The 25143-nt window shown below is 32.4% G+C and overlaps 4 protein-coding genes across 4 annotated transcripts; 1 reads left to right on the forward strand and 3 right to left on the reverse strand.

Annotated features, from left to right (window-relative positions):
- Positions 1–1495: 1495 nt before the first annotated feature.
- On the forward strand, positions 1496–2059 carry LOTGIDRAFT_152638 (hypothetical protein; the record flags this gene model as incomplete). The annotated part of the gene is made up of 1 exon (XM_009053162.1): positions 1496–2059. One exon carries the CDS (start codon positions 1496–1498, stop codon positions 2057–2059), a length of 564 nt encoding a protein of 187 aa, XP_009051410.1.
- A 2348-nt stretch (positions 2060–4407) lies between these two features.
- On the reverse strand, positions 4408–5140 carry LOTGIDRAFT_152639 (hypothetical protein; the record flags this gene model as incomplete). Its single annotated transcript, XM_009053163.1, has 2 exons — positions 4408–4446; positions 4658–5140. The coding sequence occupies 2 exons, from the start codon at positions 5138–5140 to the stop codon at positions 4408–4410; spliced, it is 522 nt and encodes a 173-aa protein (XP_009051411.1).
- A 2062-nt stretch (positions 5141–7202) lies between these two features.
- On the reverse strand, positions 7203–8627 carry LOTGIDRAFT_228210 (hypothetical protein). The gene has a single exon (XM_009053164.1). The coding sequence runs from the start codon at positions 8512–8514 to the stop codon at positions 7939–7941; it is 576 nt and encodes a 191-aa protein (XP_009051412.1). The 5' UTR covers positions 8515–8627; the 3' UTR covers positions 7203–7938.
- A 5853-nt stretch (positions 8628–14480) lies between these two features.
- On the reverse strand, positions 14481–15053 carry LOTGIDRAFT_152641 (hypothetical protein; the record flags this gene model as incomplete). Its single annotated transcript, XM_009053165.1, has 1 exon — positions 14481–15053. The coding sequence occupies one exon, from the start codon at positions 15051–15053 to the stop codon at positions 14481–14483; it is 573 nt and encodes a 190-aa protein (XP_009051413.1).
- Positions 15054–25143: the final 10090 nt, after the last annotated feature.

Raw genomic sequence — 25143 nt, forward strand, 5'->3', positions numbered from 1 at the left:
AATTTTTTTAAATGTTTTGATTTTACTATTAATAAAGATTTGTTTAGTAAACGAAGTTTGATTTTTTTTCAACTTAGTACCCTTAATTAGCCCTAGCGGGAATAGTTTATCTGTTTCAATATCATAGTAGCCCTAATGGGAAAATAAAGTAGCTCAAATGGGAATTAACCAAAACGAGAATTAGCCCAAATGGGTCTAAATCATTTCAGACTCTCAACGCTATTTTAATTTCGGTATATTAGTCTTGCAATTTCAGAAACTCGACCTACTGAATTAATATCCCCGACGTAATGTTTTCAGATGCTCGATGTAATGATTTCAGACACTCGACGTACTGAATTAATATCCCCGACGTAATATTTTTTAGACACCCGACGTAATGTTTTTTAGACACCTGACGTAATGATTCCGACGCCCGACGTAATGATTTAGACACCCGACGTAATGATTCAGATGCCCGATGTAATGTTTTCAGACATCCGACATAATGATTTCAGACACCCGATGTAAAGTTTTCAGACACCCAAATGGGTGTCTTTCTACATCGCCCCTTCCCATTTCGCCCTTCTCAAATCGCCCCTAAACTATTCCCTTTTCGCAAATCGGGCGGGGATATAATGGGAAGTGGCTGAATGAGAAGGGGCGATACGGGAATAAATCTAATGATTTCACGTATGCGATGTAATGATTTCGCATACCCGACTTGATGATTTCAGCATTCACAAGTTGAGGTTTTTTCAGAAGCTCAATTTAGTATCGAACATTCACTAATCGAAGTGCTCTGATTGTTTTTAGTGTCGATTTTTTCTAACAAACACGCAATAAAGGCATTATCAGTGAACCACAAAATATAATGAAGTATAACACAGAAACATATTTTAAAAATGATTTATATTTGCGTTTCTTAAACAATTTGTCATTTTGCAATAAAACTATTGTCAGCTTGTCATAAAACATGTTTCTGGATTGCATCTTACAAAGTAGATGACGCGACGACTTAAGATGAGGTTACAAGGCAACTATTTCTCTATATCTATTGAAAAAAAAAAATTGACAGCGGTGGCATACCCCATGACCCTCCCATAGAATCGCCACTGCAGAATAGAGAGGTTTGACAATGTTAGTGTGCATCATATTTTTATGAAATGTATGACATGACAGATAAAGAATATATATGTCTTTATGAATATATCAAATTTTATTTGAAGTTTATATGATATAATATCATATTGTGTAAACATTATATATTCAACCAAGTTTACTTCCCTCAATTGAATTTACTTCCGCAAGTCATCATAATAGGAAACGGTAGGAGTGTTTTGCAGGAAAAAGGACATTATGATTTATACTAATGATTTGCCATATTCCCAAATTTTCCAGATCACATGAAACACTTTCAGAATAACTTTCCCATTCCCTTCCATCTATATAAGAGCACATCAGTGGAATAATTTTTCAAAGCTATATTGATTAAGCCCGAAAGAACTTGTATAAAATGACGATGTTGGTTATACTGTGTGTTTTACTTGGATTAGTTGACTCAAAGAGTCTGGAGAAGGTTCTGTTAAACCAGAAGTCTAGAAATGCTGATGATTGTCAAATACCAGATAATATTACTGAACTGATTGAATCGTTAACTGAAATCAAGAGAAACAAATCTTTCCTGATACCAGTCCAGGAGTCCATTTATGAGGTTTGTGATCGCAGAAAATCAGAAATACCTTTTGTAACCCCGACAAATTGTCCTGAAAATGTTACATCACGCCGAGGAGGAAAACTCAACCAGAGATCAGTATGTCCATGGGATATGGTACAAGAGTATCTCCCCGGCTATTTTCCGTCTGTAATTAATGTGGCTCGGTGTCGACTATGTGAACGATGTTCCGGGGTTAATTCAACAACGTCTTGTCAGCCGATCGTATACCGTATACCAGTATTGAAGCTAACTGGTTGCGTTTCTGGCTTTTACACGTATGAAAAGAAGTACAAGAAGAGAGCAGTCGGATGTACCTGCGCCCGTCGGAAGACAATGAGAGCCAGGAGAAGAAATCGTGTTTAATCTAGCTTCGTAAGATCCATATGCCTGATCGAATATTTTGGCATCAGTATTTATTATTTATAATAGGGTTTCATTATGCCACCAAGATACCATATATCTTATTGTGTTTTGAGAGCTGTTTTTTTTAGGAAATATACCGAAACGATATTATATATAAATATACTTCATTGTGGAAGGATACTCATATTTTCGGCTGTAACAAGGATGTTATGATAAAATCTTTTACACCACATCAATTGTATTGTGTACTGCTATATACGGAAGTTTATTTGTCGATTACCTCTGACCTATATTATTTTAAGTGGTATTTATTTATTTATTTATTTATTTATAGAATTAGCATGATGAAATCATTATTAAATTTTTCATAATTATGGTATATAAGGTTTCTTAATTTTATATCCGTGAAAATTGTTTACTTGTAAGTTTTCTTTTGTTTCTTAAAGTAAACAGAATTTAACTGTTCAATCGGAGCACATGGAGCTCCATTTTGCAATTCGAGCGAAAAAAAAAGAAAAGTTTTTGTAGTTTTACAACATCTACATGCAGATGTCGGACTATAAATGTATATTATGTAAATAGAACCGAAAATCGAAAATCTCATTTGATTCTGTTAAAGAAGAATATATTCTGCATTTTCAATGCTCCTTTTCTCATTTGATGCGGACTAGAATTAAGACTTTGGATATTTTTTTTCAAGAATTCCGGTTTCATATTTGTCTTTGAGATTTAAACATGTATATTTATATCTTTTAATTAGGCTCAACCTGCAGCTCAATCCGAAATATCGTACTAAGAGAATTTAATCAATATTCGAATGAAACTCTTACTTATAGCTTTTATGTTTACTTCAACTTTTTTCATATCTTGATATCTTTATATTATAATAACCTCAAATTTTGACAATGTATTTCGTTTGAAATGTCAATGTAAGTCAATTTAATGACTTTTATGTATTATGCCTCTAAATAAAACATCATATTTCCTTTATTTTTTGTTTCTTATTTGATGAAATTGAGTTTCCGGTCGTCTAATTCTTAAATTATTTTAGGAGGAGACGAAAGTAACGGTGATGCCCAACACTTATTTACAGTTATCGTTAATTTATTTTGTAGTTGTTGCATGTGCTAAGGGTGGGACTAATATATCATTGATGATCTGTGCAGACAACTAATAGTCACTCCCCTGTCTCTATGAATTTGGCTCGTAAGCCACTGACAGAGTACCTGGAAACCAACGACATACCACTAACCATACAGAATATTTTGGCTCCACCCACGGTTGGTGGAACTCGTCTACCAATTTATTATCAAATCTGTCTTGAACATATAGGTTTTTTACTCTCAAAGTTTCTTAACACTTTTAAATTATAACCCATCAATGTAACAAAGATGGTCGCTAAATGGTTAGGAATTTACAAAGACGGAAATTTTGAATGGTTATTACATAGCACGAATGCCACTTTCCCAAATTCGAAAATTTGGAATTTCGAACAGCAGTCTCTTCGGAAGGCTAAGCTCCGGAAATATTAAATAGAATTCACAAATTTCATATGACACAATCACTCGTTTAAGATCTTATATTTATTTTATTATTATTAATTTCATTTTATAATTTCTTCAAATTGAGATAATTATAGCAACGATCAATTATTATACAAGTTAGATAAAAATAAAACCCACATTAACTCAGTTTAAATAATCTATAATTACGTCAGTTGATGACACAGAAAGACATGGGCATAACATCACACCATCGCAGGGAATGAATAGGCTGTACAATTTTCTCCTTAGTATTAAGCAACGCCGACTGACATGAACCTTAGGGAAACTTTACGGCCTGACCCAAATTGTGTAGTAAATGATCATAAACTGACAGACTGGAAGCTACAAATTTTTAAAGCCGTATTTTGGATGGGGATTATAAAGAAATATAGCTCTCACATCCATGGATAATCTGCGTTATTTTATCTCTGACCACAAATAAATAATTATTCTAATTTAATAATAAAATCATATCAATTGATTGTTAGTATGAGTAAGAATACTAAAATTAATGGAAGACATATCGTTGTTATGATTATAAAATAGGTTTCAAAATATTCTTTCGTGATCAATCACAAATTTGTGGACCGCCTTTGGAGCAACTTTTGTCCCGATTTTAAAGTTTTTTTCTGACCAAATTCAGACAATTTGGAGATGATTCCAATTGGCCAACGTCCTGAATTTGTAAAAATATTATAATCATTGTAAAATTAGTATACTTGTGAAGATCACACAAAGTGAAACTCTGAGTTTCAGGTTCTCTTTTATATTTTTAATTTCTACATCTAAACAAATGCATAACGTTCATTCATAAATACCATGAGATAAATAGTGCATTGAATGCTAGAAAATAAATAAATAAATAATATAAATTTATATACAATGAATAGAGTTTCAATATTTAATGCAATAGATAAATATTGCAATAAATGAACAAATTGATAATATGACTATTTAACATATATTGATAATGAAGGAAAATAATTTGTCTTAAATCAGACCTTATTTATCCAAAATTAACAAACAACTTAGCACATGTACATCCAACACTTACACTTATAGATCTTTGTTCGTATGTATAAAAGCCATTACTACAGCCTGTTTTCTTTAAAATGTTGATATTCCTGTAGATTCTGGAACACCCAGTCTCGGAATTACTCTTAGAATACAAGCAATCAACACATTTACAAGCAGCGTTATAAACTTTACTTGGGTAATACTCAGCTCCGTAATTCCTTTCACTGTAGAAAAATGGACACGTTGATCTTTGCCATATTCCACTATTACTGGTATCTTTTCCGGTATATTCATTTGGACATTCAGTATCTGTCTGATCTCCAGCTGCAGGTGGAATGAATCCCTGTGCATTCGGTTGATGTGTAGCGTTTACTGCAATGAGGAACTCAACACGGCTCACATGAGAATTCAAATTAGTAAATAACTCATCTATATTATTAGGTACTGCACATTCATCAGATCTTCTTTCACGTTCAAGTATGTGTTCCATATTCTTAATTAAAGTAAATGAGTATACCATGTTCACCAACAAAGCAAAGGTTAGGACTTTCATTAAAACCTTCATGATTATTGAATATAATGCCATGACAAGATCGAAATTCTGCAGCCTTCACTACAATAAGATTAAGTTTAAATGAACTTAGTAGTCATTCATCTATTAGTAGGCATCCATCTATTTATAAATTTATTATTTTTTTTGTGTATACAAGGAAAGTCTATAGATTGAATTGGGAGAGAACCTGGTATTTCCAATGGGTCATAGACAAACACTTACGAACTCTCCGAGAAATTCTCTAAAAATCTAAACTTAAATTCCGCCAAAGGCTGTGTCTAAATTTGGGAATGACAACGAATGAATAGTTTTAAAGTAAATTTTGTTTTCGTGTACATTACTTTTAGTTAGCTTAATCATTAAGATTTTGACAATCAACTGATATGAATTACATCTACATATTAATTAGTAGGGTAGCATGGGGGAGAACGTACCTCGAGGCAAGATGCCTCATCGGGATAACTCTAAGGTTAATCATCGGATGGTTTTTTTATGTATATACTTTCGCTGTCGTAATCCCCACCAACATCCAGCCAGATTTAAAGCTAATTTGAAGGCCTGCTGAAATTATTAAAACGTTTGTACCAGTTTTCATCTAATATTTGGAGTTTTGATTATTGCGATTTTATTCGAAAACAATATTTATATCTGGTTTCCAGACATGAGTTTCATTGAGACGTTTCAGCCTCAGTTTTAACTATTCTCGTTTACCTGTTTACAAAACAGTAAGGGCTTTGTGGTATGTCACCCTCTCATTATCATCAAGGCGCACTTTGACGCAACTTTTGTCTCGACTTTGGGCCTATTCTGACCCAATTCGGAGAGTTTGGGAATTCAGAATTTTACACCCACTGGGTTTACGTTAACTTTTCAAGTTCGTTTTGCTTTTTGGTGGAATAAGAAAAATATAGGCCTAATTGTAGAGAATTTGTCTTCTACGAATTCTAACTGTTTCATCTATGAAGCCTTTATAAGGCCCCAGTCCAAAACTTGTTTAAGCTGCCTTTAGCAACTTTTAAATAAACCGTTTTAAGGGCTTGTAAAGAGGTTTTGTAAATTTTGTAGGTGTATCTATCGGGGACACTGATAGCATTAATTTTAAATTTTAATTTTCGGACAATTTTTTTTGAAATCTTCCATGGAAATCGAATAAAGATTAAAGTAAACATTTAATTTTGTTCAAAGTTCCAAAACAAAAATTTACCGACAAAATTTTCCACAGTCTCCTCGGAATTTCTTTAAAGACGCACAATAATTTGACGTAAGTCGGTCAAGTCTTGGCGAGGCTAAGGGAAATATTAAGTAAAATTCACAAATTCAATATGACACAAGCACTGCTTTAAGATCTTATATTTATTTCATCATCATTTTATTTCATAATTTCTTCAAACTGAAATCAGGGGTCTGGTTTTCGAAAAATTCTTAAATAACGATTAAAAAAACTGATAAAATTGCCTGTAGAAATAAATGTGATGTTTAAGAAAGCTATCGTTTGTCATCCTTAAATTAAAAACAGGATGGACCTTCTAGAGGCCCATGTGAAATTTCCAGTTGATGATCAAGCCTCTGTCATTGACGTATATGAAATAGATCTCACGATGTACATCAATGAATAGTATTGAAAACTGAGTTTTACTAAGTAGTGTTTCCTGTGATGTATGGTCTATAAACATTCCTTTAATCTAATTCGTAAAGAAGAAAAATATTGATTAATTCATTCAAATTTCACGATGCAATGATTCTCACCAAAAACAATTTCCGAAACATGACATTATCTATATAATTTTTTTAAATTTATCCTTCTATGAAAAGAAATGTATATACATGCCATGCATTCCTTTAATGTTCGACCAGCATAGACGGTGAATCTTGTATCTTATCCACTGTAATATGGAAGTCACGATTTTCCGCGTTAGCTTGCGTATCCCTGTTCGATGCTTATCACAAATAGTTACCATCTCCTCCACCCCTCCAGTGAAGATTACAGTGTATTATAAAATCGATCCGAAAAAAGAAAAGAAAGTATATTAATCTATATTTTATTTTAAAATTAATTGCAATTGAGATCAGTATAGTAACAAACAGTTAAAGCATTTTACAATTATATATATATTTCATTTATATAAATCACATTAATTCAGTTTAAACAATAGTAAAATAAGTACAATTCATTAGGATTTCTAAATTCTACATTATCTTTGAGCAATTATTTCATCTATAATTACGATAGTTGATAACATAGAAATACATTCCACCTTGTAGAAGGTATATTTTATTCGTATAAGATTCCGAATAATCCATCGTGATTCAATTTGCTATACAAAATTCTTACAATATTCATAACACACATTTCCTAAGCTAAAATGATTGTTCACCTTGTATACTACCAAACATACCAATAAATATCATTCATTCATAAATATTAGACAAATAAATGCATTGAATGCTATCAAATAATAATAAATAATATGAATTTATATACAATGAACAGAGTTTAAATATTTAATGCAATAAATTATATAAAATAATACTTTTAAAAAAAAAGCGTAAGTTATTATGAGCATTTTGTGATGAAGTAATAAATAATATAATTAATTGATAAATTAAAATAAATTATCATGCAATGAATTAATAAATATGTGCATGCATTAATTATGAAATAATTACATAAATTTGGTCTTAAAACAGACCTACTAAAATCGTGCCGTGTATGAGACACACTAAAACAACTTGTTGGTAACGTTAGCAATCTAATATGAATAAATTTATCCAATATTAGCTTGTAACTTAGCACATGTGCATCCAACACTTACACTTATAGATCTTTGTTCGTATGTATAAAAGCCATTACTACAGCCTGTTTTCTTTAAAATGTTGATATTCTTGTAGATTCTGGAACACCCAGTCTCGAAATTATTCTTAGAATACAAGCAATCAACACATTTACAAGCAGCGTTAAAAACTTTACTTGGGTAATACTCAGCTCCGTAATTCCTTTCACTGTAGAACCATGGACACGTTGATCTTTGCCATATTTCACTATTACTGGTATCTTTTCCGGTATATTCCTTTGGACATTCAGTATCTGTCTGATCTCCAAATGCAGGTGGAATGAATCCCTGTGCATTCGGTTGATGTGTAGCATTTACTGCAATGAGGAACTCAACACGGTTCACATGAGAATTCAAATTAGTAAATAACTCATCTATATTATTAGGTACTGCACATTCATCAGATCTTCTTTCGCGTTCAAGTATGTGTTCAATATTCTTAATTAAAGTAAATGAGTATACCATGTTCACCAACAAAGCACAGATGAAGACTTTCATTAAAACCATCATGATTATGAATATAATTCATAAAACACCCGTAATCTATATTTCTTCAAAGTGAATCGAATTTTCTAATGACTTCTACTACAAGGAGGATTTTTTGTTGATCTTTTCACTGTAACAAGTTTAAGATTTATAATAATTGACTGTCGAGAGGATTTCAATATATGGCCCAAGAAATCCGGAATTGTCTCAACAATCTATTTTTAAATTAGCAGGAAGTTAAATTTTAAATTGGCTCTCCTTAAATATGGGTTTTCTTATTTTTATACGCCCACGTCCGTCCGTCCACAATTGCTCGTAAACACTCTACAAGACACAATTCTTGACCGATTTTGACAAAATTTTGTAATAGTGTTTGTTATCACCCAAGGATGAACCATATTGAAAATCAGAAGAATCGAAAAATATTTAGTATAAGTTATCGCACAATGTTCTTGAAATCGCGTTCAAATTTTAGCTTGTAAACACTCTTGAAGGGACAATTCTTGACGGATTTTGACGAAACTTAGCATGAGTATTTATTATCACCCAAGGATAAACCATATTGAAAATCAGAAAAATCAAAAATATTAAGTATAAATTATTGCCTTTGCTCTTGAAAACGCGTTCAATTTTTCGCTTGTAAACACTGTTGAAGGGACAATTCTTGACGGATTTTGACGAAATTTAGCATGAGTGTTTATTATCACCCAAGGATAAACCATATCGAAATTCAGAAAAATCAAAAATATTAAGTATAAATTATTGCCTTTGCTCTTGAAAACGCGTTCAATTATTAGCTCGTAAACACTCTAGAAGGCACAATTCTTGACGGATTTTGATGAATCTTCGTAATCATCAGAAGAATTGAAAAATATTTGGTATGAGTTACTGCCCTTGTTCTTGAAAACGTTTTCAAATTTAGCTATTACCTTGCCTGGCAATTTATCTTTTAGTGTCAAATTAAGTAAACTATTTGATTAATTGGTGTTTCTAATGAATTAGCATGTATTCTTTATCATATCATTATTTTCTTATATTGCATGTCCATGTATGTACAGTCTGGATAAACAAAAAAAAAGTCTTTTTAACCTTTTTTGATTGGTCACTCATTGGAATTCTGCTGGTAATTCTCTTCTAATTTAGCTAATTCTGAATTAATGGAGGAGCTCATATTTCCGATGCATAAGGGATCAACAATGAATTAATATTTTTAATTTTTTTGTATCATTAAACGTTGGCCTCATCTACCCACTCGGTGAAGAGTCTTGAGATTTAATCTCAAGTAAACGACGATTTTTTGCCACATGCATGCATAGATATTATGACAGAATATGTTGATTGATAGAAGAATCATTTTTTTCTTTTCTAATTAACTAATTATTGAATCAATTGGTGGGTTTTTCGTGGCTTGAAATTTTTTTCTCCCAAATTTAAGAAAGCTATACACCGAAATCTAGAAGAGAAAAGTTTTTCTTTAACTTAATTTAACGAAATAATAATCCTTTAGCTACATTTAGGGGTACAGATAACGGAACACAATTTCATGGTATACTACTCCTTAGTTTTATGACACACTACGTTTCTTTTTTTTTTTTTTTTTCGTTTCAACAATCTACCTTGTCATCTTCAGGTGAAGTGAGGAAATATGGTACAAGAAGTTATATATATACACAAAAAATATAACAATAGCAACAATTAATTAAGATTAGGAGTGGCTGTAAATAATAGGGTGACAATAAGCAATGATATAGAGACAATAAGCAACTAAAGTGGCGGATTATCTTGGTTGATTATGATGAATTAATAGTAATCACCATCAACATTGAACAGTGTCATCGATATCTAAATCTAATTTTATTGGCTTGATGAGATTGAACAGAGAAAAATCTATACATTCCATGTGGAATGGGGGCGACAAGCCGTAACTATACGCGAAATCTCTTCATTAAGGGAAAGGATTTTAGAGCCTGCATACAATGTTAGTTATTTTTTTGAACAGATAATTTGACAGAATTTTTACTTATCAACGTGATTGTTCCAATTTAACACCCCTATGTGGTCGCAAGGACTGAATAGGGTGTACAATTTTCTCCTTAGTATTTAGCAAAGCCAATTGACATGAACATTAGGGAAATCTCACTGCCTAGCCCAAATCGTGTAGTAAATGACCATAAACTGATAGCCTGGAAGCTACAAAGTTTTTAAAGTCGTGTTTTGGATGGGGATTATAAAGAAATATAGCTCTCACATCCATGGGCATTCGACAAGCTGCGTTATTTTATCTCTGACCACAAATAAATAATTATTCTAATTTAATAATAAAATCATATCAATTGATTGTTAGTATGAGTAAGAATACTAAAATGTAAGAAACATAGTTGTTGTGATTATAGAATATTTATAATATATAAACTTTTGTCTCCATTTTTATGCCTATTCTGACCCAATTCGAAGAGTTCGGGAATTCGGGATTTTACACCCACAGGGTTTACGTTAACTTTTCAAGTTCGTTATGCTTTTTGGTGTATTAAGAAAAATATAGGCCTAATTGTAGAGAATTCTAACGAATTCTAACGGTTTCATCTATAAAGCCTTTATGAGGCCGCAGTGCAAAACTTGTTAAAGCTGCCTACTTAACAACTTCTAAATAAACCGTTTTAAGGGATTGTAAAGAGGATTTCTAAATTTTGTAGGTGTATCTATCGGGGACACTGATAGCATAAATTTTAAATTTTAATTTTCGGAGAATTTTCTTTTTTGAAATCTTCCATGGAAATCGAATATAGATTAAAGTTAACATTTAATTTTGTTCGAAGTTCCAAAACAAAAAGTTATCGACAAAATTGTCGACAGTCTCCTCGGAATTTCTTTAAAAATTATACGTACAATAATTTGACGAAAATCGATCAAGTCTTGGCGAGGCTAAGGGAAATATTAAGTAAAATTCACAAATTTCATAAGCACTTCTTTAAGATCTTATATTTATTTCATCATCATTTTATTTCATAATTTCTTCAAACTGAGATCAGGGGTCTGGTTTTCGAAAGTATCCTGTAGATATAGTTTAGGACAAATTGTATTACTTTCTAATGACTATCATACAACATGTAATTATTAAATGTAAATCATAGCTGTCTTACTATAGTCAAACCTAAGATACTCGTATGACTGTCATAAGTGAAGATATTTTTTTAAATTTTTAAATAGTGATTAAAAAAACTGATAAAATTGCCTATAGAAATTAAAAAAAACACAGTTAATAATAATTATAACCTTTCTTATCATTTACGATTAGCCTAATAATTATAACCTTTCTCATTATTTACGATTATGTTATTTTAGTGTATTTATCAAGGAGTTTCCTACATGACATAATATGAAGTTTGTGTGTCAAGTAACCTTGTTTCAGCTATTATTTCAAAGTTAATACTCGATGTATGTACGACGAGCATTTCATATTTAAATTACCTGAATCGCGTGATCATGTGGAAATTTGTAAATAATGTTTGCCAATCATTACCGTGATATGTTGCAGAGAGATAGCAAAATTTTCACGGTAAGCTGTTTGAAAAATTAGTTGGCGATTTTGATCGACGTGCACCAACGAAAAAATACGCTCGTTCGCCCATGCCTTCTATTTCTACGTACGAAAAGTATGTGGTGTTTAAGAAAGCGACGATTTGTCATCATGTTTCTTAGCAATTAGATTATTCTCGTCTTACCGTTGACAATCGAACCGTTGTTTATGTAGAAAGATAAGGTCAGACATAATTGGCTCTTATCGTAATTATAATGGTCCCTGATAATGGATTACATTACACATTTCTTAGAACCACTCTTGGTCACTTCATAACTTATTTAGTAAAAAAAAATATTTTTAATTGAATTTCTTTTGTTGAACCTGACTCCACTAGTTTGTATTATTTGTCTTATGCCCGACTACCTGTCGGAGGACTAATATCCACTGGACTGAGTGACCTTACGTCACCTTATTGAAAATATATTTTCTTAATACATAATGACGAAATTTGAAAGTCGTCAAATTAATAATAGGATGGACCTTCCAGATGCTCATGGGAAATTTCCAGTTGATGATCAACCCTTTTTGTCATTGACGTATATAAAATAGATCTCACGATGTACATCAATGAAAAGCGCTGGAAAGTGATGACTCAGCTTTACTTGTATAGGACCTGCTAATATGACAAAAGGATAAATATACCGGTACTAAGTAGTGTTTCCTGTGATGTATGGTCTATAAACATTCTTTTAATCGAATCTGTAATGGAAAAATATTGATTAATTCATTCAAATTTCACGATGCAATGATTCTCACCAAAAACAATTTCCGAAACATGACATTATCTATATAATTTTTTTAATTTATCCTTCTATGAAATCCACTTATAAAATTACATACATGTCATGCATTCCTTTAATGTCCGAGCAGCATAGGTAAACTATGGAAGTCGGCTGTGGCCATATCTACTCTCGACTTCTCGCCCACGAGAAAGCGAGGAAACTCCTTTTCTCGCCCACGAGAAAGCGAGGTAAAGGCGAGAAAAATAATATGATGTGAATGTGCTTGAATTTGCTGATTCCGTTTCTCATTTTTGTTAAAATTAAAGTAGTTTGTTATATGTCACTTAAATGTTAAATAAATTATTTGAAGAAATTTTTGTTTAATGGACTTTAACTCGATTTTGAAAATTTTTTTTAAGTTAAAACTTTCATATATTATTATTCAGGGACACATTTTTCTAGATTTTGGTATATCTTTTTGTCACAAATTGGAGCAAAAATCTCCAGTGAAGATTACAGTGTATTATAAAATAGATCCAAAAAACAAAAAGAAAGTAAAAAATATTTTACCTACAAAAAGCGAAATGTCACCGTGGAGTGAATCTCACCTTTTTCCTCGCCTTTTTTACCCTTGCTTTCTCGCCTCTTTCCTCGCTTTCTCGTCTCTCGCCCGCGAGAAGTCAGGGGTAATATGGCCGCAGCCGGCTTCCATAGTAAACCTCTATTGAAATATATCTTGTATCTGATCCACTGTAATACGGAAGTCCGTGTTAGCTTGCGTACGCTCGAGTACTGTCAAATGGCTTTAGAGAAATTTACCGTAAGATATCAATATCTTATCACTCCTTACTGTTGGATAATGAAATGTATCTTGCACAATGCTTATCACAAATAGTTACCACCTCCTCCACCCCTCCAGTGAAGATTACAGTGTATTATAAAATCGATCCGAAAAAAGAAAAGAAAGTATATTAATCTATATTTTATTTTAAAATTAATTGCAATTGAGATCAGTATAGTAACAAACAGTTAAAGCATTTTACAATTATATATATATTTCATTTATATAAATCACATTAATTCAGTTTAAACAATAGTAAAATAAGTACAATTCATTAGGATTTCTAAATTCTACATTATCTTTGAGCAATTATTTCATCTATAATTACGATAGTTGATAACATAGAAATACATTCCACCTTGTAGAAGGTATATTTTATTCGGATAAGAATCCGAATAATCCATCGTACAATATTCATAACACACATTTCCTAAGCTAAAATGATTGTTCACCTTGTATACTACCAAACATACCAATAAATATCATTCATTCATAAATATTAGACAAATAAATGCATTGAATGCTATCAAATAATAATAAATAATATGAATTTATATACAATGAACAGAGTTTAAATATTTAATGCAATAAATTATATAAAATAATACTTTTAGTGTAAAAAAAAAGCGTAAGTTATTATGAGCATTTTGTGATGAAGTAATAAATAATATAATTAATTGATAAATTAAAATAAATTATCATGCAATGAATTAATAAATATGTGCATACATTAATTATGAAATAATTACATAAATTTGGTCTTAAAACAGACCTACTAAAATCGTGCCGTGTATGAGACACACTAAAACAACTTGTTGGTAACGTTAGCAATCTAATATGAATAAATTTATCCAATATTAGCTTGTAACTTAGCACATGTGCATCCAACACTTACACTTATAGATCTTTGTTCGTATGTATAAAAGCCATTACTACAGCCTGTTTTCTTTAAAATGTTGATATTCCTGTAGATTCTGGAACACCCAGTCTCGGAATTACTCTTAGAATACAAGCAATCAACACATTTACAAGCAGCGTTATAAACTTTACTTGGGTAATACTCAGCTCCGTAATTTCTTTCACTGTAGAACCATGGACACGTTGATCTTTGCCATATTCCACTATTACTGGTATCTTTTCCGGTATATTCCTTTGGACATTCAGTATCTGTCTGATCTCCAGCTGCAGGTGGAATTAATCCCTGTGCATTCGGTTGATGTGTAGCGTTTACTGCAATGAGGAACTCAACACGGTTCACATGAGAATTCAAATTAGTAAATAACTCATCTATATTATTAGGTACTGCACATTCATCAGATCTTCTTTCACGTTCAAGTATGTGTTCAATATTCTTAATTAAAGTAAATGAGTATACCATGTTCACCAACAAAGCACAGATGAAGACTTTCATTAAAACCATCATGATTATGAATATAATTCCTAAAACAGTCGTAATCTATATTTCTTCAAAGTGAATCGAATTTTCTAATGACTTCTACTACAAGGAGGATTTTTTGTTGATCTTTTCACTGTAACAAGTTTAAGATTTATAATAATTGACTGTCGAGAGGATTTCAATATATAGCCCAAGAAATCCGGAATTGTCTCAACAATCTATTTTTAAATTAGCAGGAAGTTAAATTTTAAATTGGCTCTCCTTAAGAGACTACTGTTATACAATCTTAAGTGACGCGTATAGATCAAATGGGGGAGGAGCTCATTTGCGATGGATAAGGGATCAACAATGAATATTTTTAATTTTATTGCATCATTAAACGTTGGCCTCATCTACCCACATCTCTATATGCCGGTTGCTCTCGTAGCGCATTGTACAGATCATCTTAGATGCTCGGTGAAGAATCTTGAGATTTAATCTCAAGTTAACGACCATTTTTTGCCACATGCATGCATAGATATTATGACAGAATATGTTGATCGATAGAAGAATCATTTTTATTCTTTTTAATTAACTAATTATTGAATTAATTAGTGGAAAAAAACAAAATAGGGACAAGACGGAACAAGATCAACACCAGTGTCATGAAGTAAGTTTTGATTGGTTAGCTTTTTTAGAAAAAACCCGTATGGGCCAATTAAAGCTGAGGTCATAAAGGGTGCCCTGATGACGTCAATCTAACCGGTTTATGAATGAAATGTTATCAACAATACAAATCAGCTGTTTATAGTAAAGCGTGTGACTAACTTAAAACAGACGTAAACGGGAAAAGGCTAGAATAAAACTAATTCATGTTTGATGACATTTTCCGTGCGAATTTCATCAACTTCTGGTCACAATGATACATGATGATACATGATTTCCAAAAGTACACCCTTTATCCTTGAATTTCTTGTTGAAGAATTAATTTTCATTTATCCCGCAATTAGTATAGATCCATTCAACATTTCTTTTCTATATAGAATTTCCGATTTCGTTAGTGAGGTCCGACCTATAGGGAGGATGCATCTTTCTTTCAAGTATTTGAAAGTCTAGATAAAAATATATAGTGGACTTCAAGCCATTTTCAATTTTTGATAGTTTATAAAATATTCTAGTTACCTAGTTCGAACCTATTACTGTTAGAATCTCGGATGTAAAGGGGTATAATGATAAACGGGACAGGTTCACCATCAGTTTGACTGATCGTACCTTAGTCTCGAAACGGGAATTTTTTTAGTTAAGCTAATCAGTAATAGTGTTCACAGCTCACCGTCGAAATTTGAGCTCTCAAATCCACTTGCGTTCAGAATTATCCGCAGTTGAAAGTTAAAATGACGACTGTGTATTACCCATAAATGTAATACCCACTATAAATGTAATACCCACCATAAATGTAAAAAAAATCAACCACAAATGTAATATCCACCATAAATGTAATAGTTATCAAATACACAGAATAATTGAGCTTAGTTGAGTTGGCATATTAATTAAACGTTAAGGTATGTATTTTGTTTTAAAATGTTAAAACTTCAATTAGGCACCTATTCAAGTAGGCACACTCTTTTTGGGCACACTTTTTTTTATTCAGCACTATGTTATTTAGGCACACCTGGCCAGTGGCGGCTCCAAAAGGCGGTGGGGCATGGCCCCCAAATGCTCAAGTAGGGAAAAGCGAGGTCACTTCATAGTTGAAGAAAGCAAGGGATAGGTATTACATATTCAAATTGCATGAAATGCATGCTTTTTTCAAGTAGGAAGATGCTACCATATCCCTTTATAATGGTTTGGTACCTTCGACGCTTCGACCCCCGACGAGAGTCTTGCGCCTTTGGTTCTTCAATATTTGGAATTTCAACCCTGACAGTTGTCCCACCCATTAATCAGTCTGCCCCCGATATGCACCCCAGTTCCAAGAGGCCGTCGCCGCCACTGATCAATGATGGCTCAAGTACTCTATTTGTTATTGCACCGTTGTTTATTACCTGTATGGTTGATGGGTATTACATTTATGTTGGGTTTTTGTTATTATGGTTAAATATTATTACATTTATGGTGGGGTTGGTTATTACATTTATGGTTGATGACTATTACATTTATGGTGGGTATTACATTTATGATTGACTTTTGTTACATTTATGGTGGGTATTACATTTATAGTGGGTATTACATTTATGGGTAATACACGCCATAGAAAATACATTATTACATGTATATAGAAATAGAAAGTGAATTTCTAGTTTGAGGTATAGTTGAAGGTATTATGCGGTTTTCGTGCAGATCTTGACCTACGAGAACTTTTCCCATAAATCAAAGTCAACCACCGAAAATGGCCAACCATTTCATTTAATATGTATTAGGTGGATAGGGACCACTCGGTTAAAGATGAATTAACTAAGCTTGGCCTGAGACAAGATCCGATTTCAATCGGAAGTGATGATAATCCAGGCGTGTAGGATAGAGTTTATCATATATTTCATCATAGTTATTCAATACTATCTACCTTCCTACTCGTGTCAATCCGGTAGAAAAAAGCCCTGATTTAGTTTAAAACCTTGAAATTTAACGGTAGTTTTCGTGCCTTTTATGGTTAGCAGGATTGCATGGATTCGTGTAAATTTCGACGGATGTGAATGCATCAGAGTGGGCCGTATTATAGTTTACATTCAGTGATTTGTTCATAATTTTGAAATTTTCCTCTGCAGAGGATACTACACCCTCGGTGACTGAATTTTGTCCAGAAAGCATTCACGAGGGTTTAATATAATTTATATGATGGTAGCAGGATCCCACTATTTTCCAAAAGATTTTAACGGAAATAAGGAACTTCATAATTTCAGACAAAGTAGGAAAATACCATGTCACACATCCACTAAAAGCCTAAACTACCCCCACCCTTTACCGCCCACGTCCACTGTTTCAATTTTTCTAATGAGAGTTATAAGGTATTTTATTTTTAGGTAAATACGATTTGGTCTTTCAGGGACGGGCTTTTAAAAAATTTACTTATATACATTTACTTATATATACATTGCTTCACTTTGAAAATATACTTGTGTACGGATGCATTTGAAATAGAAGGGAACCAAATGTCATTTTTTATAATTTTGTCAGTCTAGCCCCTATGTTTACCCCCACTTACTGGAGACTGGACCACTGTTTACAGACGAGTAGGCGAATAAAGAGTAGGTCGTTTCGTGATATTCTACTTCTAGTTGACCCAGATAAATAAGTATGGGTAATCTGTAATATAAATCCTATTATGACGTTAATTGCAGTTAACACCCTGTTGATGTAATTCTAATAAAAATATCCCTTGAGGAACCCAAGAACAAACATCCACTATATTCCCTATGATATATCATATTTTGGGGAATTTAGGGGATGTTTACTTCATAAATAACTTATAAATAAGGATGTTGCAGAGCGCTTCCGGACGTTTCATAATCGGCTGTCTTTAATTAAAATTATGTAATCGGGATTATCCAATAGCCATAAGAAACAGTTCAAAATAGAAATGGAATTTTATTTTGCTTGCAGTCAAAATAACGTATGATCTCAATTTTTCTTTTTATTCCCATAATTTGGAGGGTTAATTTACCGAATGATATATTGCTATTTTAATGCACGTAATAGGCTATTCTCCACTAATTTGGTGTATGCAGAACTCTGGGACTTCAACTTGAAGAAGATAGCTTGTCATATACGCCCACTGGCAGCTTTGATTTTAAATATATATATTTGACAGTACAGTAACAATTACCAGTATGAAATACATACGTACACTTCTTTTGAACTTTTTGAGGCGATACTGAATAATATTACCAAGTTCAATATCTGTCAAGAATTGGGCCTTCAAGAGTGTTTACAGGCTAAAACTTGAACGTGTTTTTAAGAACAAGGGCAATAACATTTTTCCATTTTTCTGATTTTCGTTAGGGTTCATCTTTGGATACACTCACATCAAAATTCAATAAGAATTGTGCCTTCTAAAGTGCTACAAATTGAACACATTTTCAAGAACAAGGGAAATAGCTTATATCAATTATTTTCTATTTTTCTGATTTTCAATAGAGTTCATCCTTAGGTGACAACAAAAACTCACACCAAGTTTCGTCAAAATCTGTCAATAATTGAACCTTCTAGAGCGTTTACGAGCTAAAAATTGAACGCGTTTTCAAGACACAAGGGCAATAACTCATACTAATTATTTTTCGATTATTCTGATTTTCAGTAGGGTTTATCTTTGGGTGATTACAAACAATCACACCAAGTTTCGTCAAAATTCGTCAAGAAACGTGCCTTCTAGAGTGTTTACAAGCTAAAATTTAACGCGTTTTCAAGAACCAGGGCAATAACTCATACTAAATATTTTTCGATTTTTCTGATTAGGGTTCATCCTTGGGTGATTACAAACAAATATACCAAGTTTCGTCGAAATCAGTCAAGAATTGTGCATTGTAGAGTGTTTTCGAGCAATTGTAGACGGACGGACGGACATGGGTAACGACAATATACGCCCCCCATTTCATGTGGGCGTATAAAAAAGACCAACAATTTATTGCCCAGATAATTATAACAGATAACACAAGAATAAATTAAAACACAAAAAGTATAAACGTATTAAATATTAACATTGTTTTCTTTTTGGTAGTATTAGTTTGGAAATTGTCAAAATATGCAATAATGGATAATTTACATTAAATATTTTGAGGAATTATTGTCGTCTATTAATGACCATCAAGGAAAAGTGTCGTCGTCTTTGAAAATTTTGAAATGTTACATAATTTGAAACTCACGCATTGTTTTAATGCGCATTGTAATATTTTCCTTCTACCTTTTTAAGTTGTCACTTGATCGGATGATTTATACACAAATAAGGAAGAGAGACTATAGCTATGCAATCAAGAGAAAACCACAAAAAATCTTACAGAGTCCTTGTCAATTTTATTGGGTTTTAATGGCTGCTTTATCGCCTTGTTGACATTGACAACCTTTCATGCAGAAAATTTGACTTTTATTGTAATCTGATATACGCTTGCGGTTTGCCGATTATTGTATCAAGTTTCAATCTTTATTTGTACAATTTAATAAATTTTGAGATAATTTTGTTTTCTAGTCGTACAATCGTGTAGAAAATAGGAAGCTCTATGCTCTAAGAAAAAGTAATATACCGTAAATAAGACTTTAAAGGGGCAGATTTATTTTGACCAATCATACCTAAGTTTCAGAGACGGATTTATTTTTTTAGCTTAGCCAATCAGTAATAGTGTCCACAGCTCACCGTCGAAATCTGAGCCTTCAAATTCATGTGTCAGTTATCGGACAAAAACTGTAGAAAAAGTAGGTCGCAAACGTCTATTAAAAGAATGGTTACCTTATTTTCATTTATGAAAATGCAAATGCTAATACTTATATGAATAGAAAGTAGAGGTAGAGTTGGGCGATATTACGATCGAAAAAGCCGGTATGAGAAAAAACGAACGATACGATATAGCATTTTTCCTATACCGAATACCGTTGCGATATAATCTTGACGATATTTCACGATATCAGACGTTGAAAAGAAAATATCATGATATTTTAGCACCGAGCTAGTTTAAAACAACCTCACAAATTTATTTCTAAATTCAGTCGCTAATTTAATGCTAATCAGTTTTCGAAACACTTTCGGATTATATTTCAAAAAATAGCTTAAATTTCCCTACTGCAGTAGAGTAGCAATCGCCTGTAAGAAATATTCAACCTTTTTGTCATACAATTCTGAATAATATTACAAAGTTGTGTCAAAATCTGGCATGAATCGTACCTTATATAGAGTTTACGGGCTAAAAATTGAAAGCGTTTTCATGAACATGGTCAATAACTCCTATAAAACATTTTTTGGTTTTGTTATTTTCAATGGAGTTCATCCAAGGGTGATAAAAACACTTCACCAAAATTCGTCAAAATCCGCCAAGACTTGGTCGTGTAGACGAGTTAAAATTGAACGCGTTTTCAAAAACAAGGCCAATAACTCTTACTAATTATTTTTCTGATTTTCAATAGGGTCCATCCTTGGGGGATTACAACCACTCATCCCAAGTTTCGTCAAAATTTGTGCCTTTAGAATGTTTACGAGCAATTGTGGACGAACGGACCGACCAACGGACGGACATGGGTGAGGACAATATACGCCACACATTTGGAAGGATGGTAATCTATATATGCGCTATATGGGTCACATATATATTGTTAGGAAGCGTAATAATTTAGAAAGTGGTGTAAAAGATATGAGGAAATAATTTATCATATCAATGTGATAATATATATATGATAGATGGAACACACGCCTGGCTAATTACTGTTACATCATAAGGAATAGAATGACCCTGCCTCTGTGTAGATTAATTAATACGGAAATCTGTGCATGCAGTATCAGACTTACAACCTTTTTCTTTTAAGGATTAACTGAGGGGGCGAGCACACGAACAGTCTTGGTCGCCGATTTTTGTCGCCGACTCGGATCTTAAGTAAAATCTCGCGCTTCCACGACAAGACTATCACCGACAGGATTCATAATACCAAACGAGCTTGATATTTGTTTCCAATTATTGTATCGTCTGCAAGACAGGGCATGATAACAACTAATGGCTTTTAGCTATTAGCCACATATGGTAAATGTCTCCTGCCATTCATAAAAGACCTTGTAGAAGCCATTTTTACTTAGTTGTAAAATGCCTAAGTCATAATAATGACCTATAATAGGCCCATTGCAAATCTTATTATTCGATCCCTCTGAATGTTTGACACAGGATACAAAGGACCTTTTTGCAACATTTAATCATTGAAGGTAAAAAAAAGTGATTATGTTCTAGTTGCATATAATTAAGAGTTTTTTATCATGTATATACAGTCTGAATAAACAAAGATAGCTTACCAGGCAAGGTAATATACGCCCACTGGCAGCTTTGATTTTGAATAAAAATATTTAGCAGTACAGTAACAATCACCAGTATGAAATATTCAACCTTCAGACATACAATTCTTTTGAACCGAATAAAATTGAGTATGAGTTATTGCCCTTGTTCTTGAAAACGTGTTTAGCTCGTGAACACTCTAGAAGGCGAAAATTCAATCTTCAAATCAAAATCCAGCAACAATCATGCCTTTTAGTTTTTTAGGGATAAATTTGGAAGCGTTTTCAAGAACAACGGCAATAACTCATTCTAAATATTTTTCGATTCTTGTGATTTCAATAGGGTTTATTCTTGGATGGTTACGAACATTCACACCAAGTTTCATCAAAATCTGCAAAGAATTGTGCTTCTAGAATGTTTACGAGCTAAAAAATAGAACGCGTTTTCAAGAACAAGGCAATAACTCATATTAAATATTTTTCAATTTTTCTGATTTTCAATAGGGTTTATCCTTGGGTGATAACAAACACTCATGCCAAGTTTCTTCAAAATCCGTCAAGAATTGTCCCTTCTAGAGTGTTTACAGAGCAATTGTGGACGGACCGACGGACGGACGGACATGGGTAAGACTTTTTTTAATTAGCTAATTATGAATTAATTATGGACCTTTGAGACAAACTGGTATTTTTCCAAGTCATTAGAACATCTCTATTTACAGTTGGGCGATATGAAATTTTTTGTGTATATATATATACAATTTTTTAATCACGCCGCGATATGTTCAAATATCGCGATATTGAAATAGTTCCGGAAATAAACTCTTTGCAATGTTATTAAAGTATCTCGTTTATGGTTATTTAAAGTATTTAAAAACTGGCACATAAGGCAAAAGGTCTGAGACACATTGTCAAATTTTAATGTTGACATGGCAAAGTAAGCTAATCAATTTGGTCATAAGGTTGATGAGATTGGGCCATTATCAATCAGACAAATTTCTTTTTTCGTCTATCAAAATCAAAAATATCGAAGTAATTCATTTCCGGTGTAATGAAAATAATGCACATTGTGTTATCATTCCCTCATCAAACAAGCGTTTAGCCAAGTGGAATAGTATGAGATATAGGTCCTGTAACATGTAAAGAACACATCATGCACAGTTCTCGAAAAACTAATACATTGTAGAAATAGATTTCTGACTTCTGACCAACCTCCACGAAATGCCACAAAATGGCCCTAGTGAGGTTCACCAAATGGCTATAAGATTATTTTAACAAGTAAGCTGCGATTCAACTGTAACTTAAAAGTCAAGCAGCGTCATAGAAAGTAATGGTCTTTTGGCAAACCTTTAAGAAGCCATGTTACAAAAAGGTCATTTTCGCACATTTTATAAAAATATACTCCGAAAGTGTTTCGAAAACTGATTAGCATAAAATCAGTGCTGAATTTAGAAATAAATTAATGAGGTATGTCAAGTTTAAACTAGCTCGGTGCTAAAATGTAATGATATCGTCTTTTCAACGTCTGGTACATATCACGAAATATCGTCAAGATTGTATAGGAAAAATGCTATATCGTATTGTCCGATTTTTTTCTCATCAGTTTTTTGGATAATATCGTAATATCGCTCAACTCTATAATAGGCCTATACAGTGCTATGAGTTATGAAAGAAAAGTGTATATTTTCATCAGATCGACTTACCAGGTGCCATGAAAAGAATATCTATGTAATATATTCATTTAATCATATTAATCCCGCTCTACAATTGATGTATTGAGCACTATTTTAATAGTGAAAATATTTTATTATTGTATCCATTAAACTAAATATGTTTTGAAACACGCTTCTAAGCATATTTAAAAGTTATTATTCCAATGGATTTTTACTTAGTTTTATGGATTCTGTTGTATAATTATGAGACCGGGTAAGTCTACTGATGAACAAAGACTCATTCTAGATTTCAAGCTTAAAAATTTCATTTTTCTGATCATCCAACGAGGTAGGCCTAGTATACCTTTTACATCAAAAAATTGATTTTAATGATCTTGTAACGATTTATAGAAATAGCTCACTGACTCACATTGCTTGATTTATAAATAGAACAATCTATTTTTAATCTATTGAAAGTCACTATGCAACAATGTTTATTCCCAATTTCAGCCATGACAGTTTTCAAATTATTCTAACATGAACACAATGCTTTGACTTTATTGCTATCGACCTTTTAAGAAAGTCAGCCAGAAACAGATCGCTGTTTACAGATCGTTGAATGAAAGTTTCCAACTAATTTGAGAATGCCCTGAATCAAAGAACATTATATTATAATTCTATATGAAATATTAAAACAGAACTTGAAACATGTTTCAGGTTCTGTTTTAACGCTCTATAATTGATAATATAAATAGTCAAATATGACGTGATTCGAATTCAAATAATAATTGAATTGATATAAATATCATAATAATACATTAATAAAAAACGCCGATGAAATATATAGAGCAAATCTCGCAATAACAGCAGATTTGCACAAAGTAATGCGTAATGTAAATATACGTGACAAATATTGTGACGAACAAATTATCACAATAAAAGTATTGAAAGGCATCAACCTTGCCTTGCTTGGGACTTAACCCAACCAAAAAGGGGAATTATCAGTGGCTCAACTGCCATAATATATGGTGACAGGCCCCCACCCCGGGAAAATATACACAATTTAAAAACAAAATGTACGAAAATAAGTATTTAAGAGGTTTGATACTCCCACTTCCCTAGAAAATATTCAGTATTTCAAGGGCGGTTGTCAATCTGTGTCAAATCGTACGAAAAACCTAACTTGTCCAAGATATTATTGATTTAAACCAACACACAAAAGTAGATAAAATTCTGATATAAACTATCGCCTCTTTTGTGTTCAAAAACTACATTTGAGATCATTAAAGTTAAAATTAAAATCGGATAAAATGTCTCTCTCAAATTTCATTAAAAATGGATGAAAACTGTAGTCTCTATTGTATTCACAAACAAATTTTGCCACGTCAAGGACAATAATTCAAAAACTGTTCTTCGAAAAATCGTCAAATTCGAATATGACCAAGACCTCATCAATAAAAATGTTATTAAAATCGGATGAAAACTGTAGTCTATATTGTTCACAAGCCAGTTGTCGACGGGTGGACAG

This window comes from Lottia gigantea (genome assembly GCF_000327385.1).
Source record: "Lottia gigantea unplaced genomic scaffold LOTGIsca_2, whole genome shotgun sequence".
Classification (NCBI taxonomy): domain Eukaryota; kingdom Metazoa; phylum Mollusca; class Gastropoda; family Lottiidae; genus Lottia; species Lottia gigantea.